We start from the raw sequence: 4,157 nt of genomic DNA, 5'->3' as shown, positions 1-4,157 counted from the left end.
ATACTTATTTTATTTATCACTTTTTCATAAAATGTGAAGGAAGCTTACAACGAAAGTGTAAAACAACATGATATTTATTTAAATAAATTTTATTAAATTTTTTGTGATAAATGTAAGTATTATCTTTAGTCTTAAATATAAGAATAAATAGATATTTTTAAAAATATATACAAGTTTTAATTAATTTTATCTTATTTAATATTATTATCTTTAAAATATCTTTCATTTAATTGATATGTTAGTTTTAATAATTTTTTCTTAACTTTAATATCAAATTTTAATAAAAATAAATAAATTTAAAAAATATTTTTAATTAAATTAATAAAATTAAACATGATTAATTAATGTGTTATATTTTTTCTTTTTATATTTAAGACCAGAGCGAGTAGGTTACTCTATTCAATGGCTTTTAAGGCAGTCAAAACAGAAAGTTACCTGGGTTTACCAGAAAGAATTACTGGAGTAGCTATTAAATTCACCAAACCTTTTGGCCGATTACCTAGGCGACTGCTAAATTCTGCTTCGGTGCTTCCCTTTCGTGTCTGTTTAAAAACAGACAGAGAAGCAGCAAACTTCATGACTCATGAAGGAAGAGAAACCCGTTCACAAATATCTAAGCTATGTTATTAATAATTTCTCCGCATGCAGAAGCATTAATAAGAATTTTGAATATTAATTAACACTATTAAAATATAGTTAACAAGTACTACTATTTTAAAAAATACTACTTTCATTAATAAAGAAATTAAAAAATATTAAAAACACGACCATAAAACATTAACACTATTAAAATATAATAGTATTTTTATATATTCATTTTTTAGTATTTCTTTTACATATTGAAAATATAAAAAAATATACTACCATCTAATTATAAATCATTAAATATAATAAATTTGTTAATTTTTATGAAAAATTTCTTATAAAATTATCAATGATAGTGTATGAAAATTAGTGTAATTTTTAAATAATTACAGTGTAAAAGTTTTATATTATAGTGTATAAACTTTTAAATTTTAATCGGTTAACTCTCTGGTTATGATAACATTTCTCCATTTGAAAAAAGAACAGGAAAAAGAGTTGAAAAAACGTAGAAAGAGAGTGCAAAGGGGTATTTGCGGCAAACAGAAGATGCTTGCATGTGGCAGTGGCAGTGGCAGCTAGTTAAAGATCCAAGTTAAAACCGCTATGGCCCACATGGATTTTGTAGATTTTCCAGCCATGAAAGCTACAAAACCACACGTATTCCTCTACAAAAACAGCTTCAAACGTGGACCCCTTTCTCAATTTGCACTGTTTCAATTTCAATGCCTTTTTTCTCAAACCGCTTATTATAGTATACCCTTTTGCGGTTTTTGGTCCCAACAAAACAGATTTTAAAAGCGTTAGTTAAACTTGTGACCTATTGCTTGTGGTGGTTTCCAAGGTCTATAAATTTAGTGGCACCCCCCTTCAGTTTTTCTTCACACTCATCTACTCCACATTGTCCTCTCACCACTTCTCCAATTGAAAAGGCTTCTTCATCAAAAGTAATTGCAAAATTTCATTTCATATGTGAAGAAGTACTCCTATGTGCACATTGTTAGCTAAAATGTTGCAATTAGAAGGAAATTAAATGACTGATTATCATTATTATTACTTTATTTTTCAGGAAAAATGGCTCAAATTTGTTTGCTCTTGGTGGGGCTTCTCTCAATGTTCTCCTCTGCCTATGGCTACGGATATGGTGGTGGCTGGGTTAATGCACATGCCACCTTCTATGGAGGAAGTGATGCCTCAGGAACAATGGGTAAGCAACAAAAAAAAAAAGTTCCCATTTTTATTATAAAATGTGGGTTTATTTTGGATAATCTTATGACCCTTTTGAATAACTTGTTTGGTGATGAAATTTGTTTAGGTGGGGCATGTGGATATGGAAACCTCTACAGCCAAGGTTATGGAACAAATACTGCTGCTTTGAGCACTGCTTTGTTCAACAATGGTCTTAGTTGTGGCTCATGCTATGAGATAAGGTGTGTGAATGACCATAGGTGGTGCCTCCCTGGCTCCATTATGGTCACTGCCACCAATTTCTGTCCTCCAAACAATGCTTTACCAAACAATGCAGGAGGGTGGTGCAACCCTCCAATGCACCATTTTGACCTCTCTCAACCTGTTTTCCTTCGCATTGCACAATACAGAGCAGGAATTGTGCCTGTTTCCTACAGAAGGTGAGTAATTAATTAGTTGTCTTTTCATTTTTTTGCACTCTTAAAAGAGTTTTAGCAAATTGGGCTACCTTGCTCCCTCTTGTCACTTTCAACTTTTTAAAAGTTTTTTTTTTTTTTAACTCAAAGCTTTTGGGAGTTTCCCTGCTTTCTATCCAAGTGGTAAATGATGCAACTTTCTTCTTAGAGTTGGTAAATTTACAGTGAAACCACTGTTTTTGGCTTAATGGGGTTAATTAATATAACTTTATGCTAAAATTTGTATTTTTTTATGTGTAGAACCAAATTTTTAATTTTTAACTGATACAAATAAAAAGTTACCCTTTTTTTCTTTTTTAAAAGGTGAGCTAATATTTCTTTGCATAATTTTTTATGAGAGATTTTAATCAATTTTTAGCTTATTTTTGGTAACTAATTATTTTACTATTTTATAAAACTAAAGTAAATGTATGGGAAACTAAATAGTGAGTATTTTTTAAGTGCTTTTTTTATGAACACAATGGGTAAAAAAAAAAATCTGTCTCAAAAGTAAACAAATCAAGAATTTTTTTATGCAAAATCTCCATTTGTGCTGATCCAAGCAAGCAACAAGAGCACCATGCTAATTTTTCCTTTGTGTATATTTGTGTAGGGTACCCTGCAGGAGAAGGGGAGGCATAAGGTTCACAATCAATGGCCACTCCTACTTCAACTTGGTCCTCATAACAAACGTAGGAGGTGCTGGGGATGTTCATGGTGTGGCCATCAAGGGGTCAAGAACAGGGTGGATGCCAATGTCCAGAAACTGGGGTCAAAATTGGCAAAGCAACAACTATCTCAATGGCCAAAGCCTCTCATTCAAGGTCACAACCAGTGATGGCCGTACAGCTGTGTCCTACAATGTTGCCCCTGCTGGTTGGTCCTTTGGCCAAACCTACACTGGTGCTCAATTCCGCTAGAGAGGGCCTTAATAATTGTTCACAAGTTGAAGTTCCAAATATTTAGATACACTACATATAGTATATGCTATAATTTCTCAATTTAAGTGTTAGTATATGACTCCAAAAAAAAGACTAGTATACTAAGGTATTAATATAGTATGCTACTTGGTGGAGGAGGAGGGGGTGGGGTCAAATTGGATCGCAAAATGGTTAAGGGCTTATTTTAAATTGGCTCTTGATCATTTTTTATTGGGTCAAATGGGGGTTCCTAATTCTTGGGGCCTTTTTTTATTATTGGGGTATTTTTATTTTCATTTTTGAAAGCTTTTTCAACCTTTTTGCTGCTGAAAGCTGGTAGAGAGGGAATTTTTATATCTGTGACCTATTAAATTGGAGGAGGTGGACTGTTGCACCACCCGCCATTAGTATAGGAGAAGTTTTTGTTTTTTTTTGTTCCCTAATGGGATTATTTAGAAGCATTGTTTGCTTACTCATATCCTTTGTAAGCAGCTATGGCTATGTCTTTGGTTGTACTACTGGAAGTGTAAATTTTCCTATTTCTGCCTTTAATCGAAAGTTGCAGTAATTTACTATTACTATTTGCTCGTCTCAAATTTATTCTGGCAATTATTCTGTTAGGTTGATGAAATAAAAAAAAAAACCTAAATTAAGAAGGGTAAGATTGTCTAAATTGACGTCCAATTCTTTTTGTATCAACAAAAGTATTTACTTTATAATATAAAAGTATAAGCATTTAAAACTTTTAACTTTTGTAAATGTTAGATGATAGAAATTATTTCAATGGTGGTTTTGCACGAAATAAAGTAAAATTAACTTGAGAAGAATGATAATGTTAATTTTTATCTATTTGAAGGCTTAGCTCTAATCTATTTAGATTTATTTAAAAATTAACTTATGGAAAGTCATACCAAGTCGTAACAAAACATATGTTAATTAAATAAGTCATATTTAAATTTTAGTTTAAAAAATAAATCATATTTAAGTCTTGTTTTTTTCCTCTGAAAGATGC

General features: G+C 31.4%; 1 protein-coding gene across 1 annotated transcript; it reads left to right on the top strand.

The window, feature by feature from the left end:
* The first annotated feature begins 1,465 nt into the window (after positions 1-1,465).
* EXP4 (expansin 4) lies at positions 1,466-3,311 on the top strand. Its single transcript, NM_001253207.2, has 4 exons — positions 1,466-1,529; positions 1,652-1,789; positions 1,898-2,210; positions 2,839-3,311. The coding sequence occupies exons 2-4, from the start codon at positions 1,657-1,659 to the stop codon at positions 3,143-3,145; spliced, it is 753 nt and encodes a 250-aa protein (NP_001240136.1). The 5' UTR covers positions 1,466-1,529; positions 1,652-1,656; the 3' UTR covers positions 3,146-3,311.
* Positions 3,312-4,157: the final 846 nt, after the last annotated feature.

Source organism: Glycine max, chromosome 2 (assembly GCF_000004515.6).
Source record: "Glycine max cultivar Williams 82 chromosome 2, Glycine_max_v4.0, whole genome shotgun sequence".
Lineage (NCBI taxonomy): Eukaryota > Viridiplantae > Streptophyta > Magnoliopsida > Fabales > Fabaceae > Glycine > Glycine max.
This window is presented reverse-complemented; position numbering and strand designations above follow the sequence as displayed.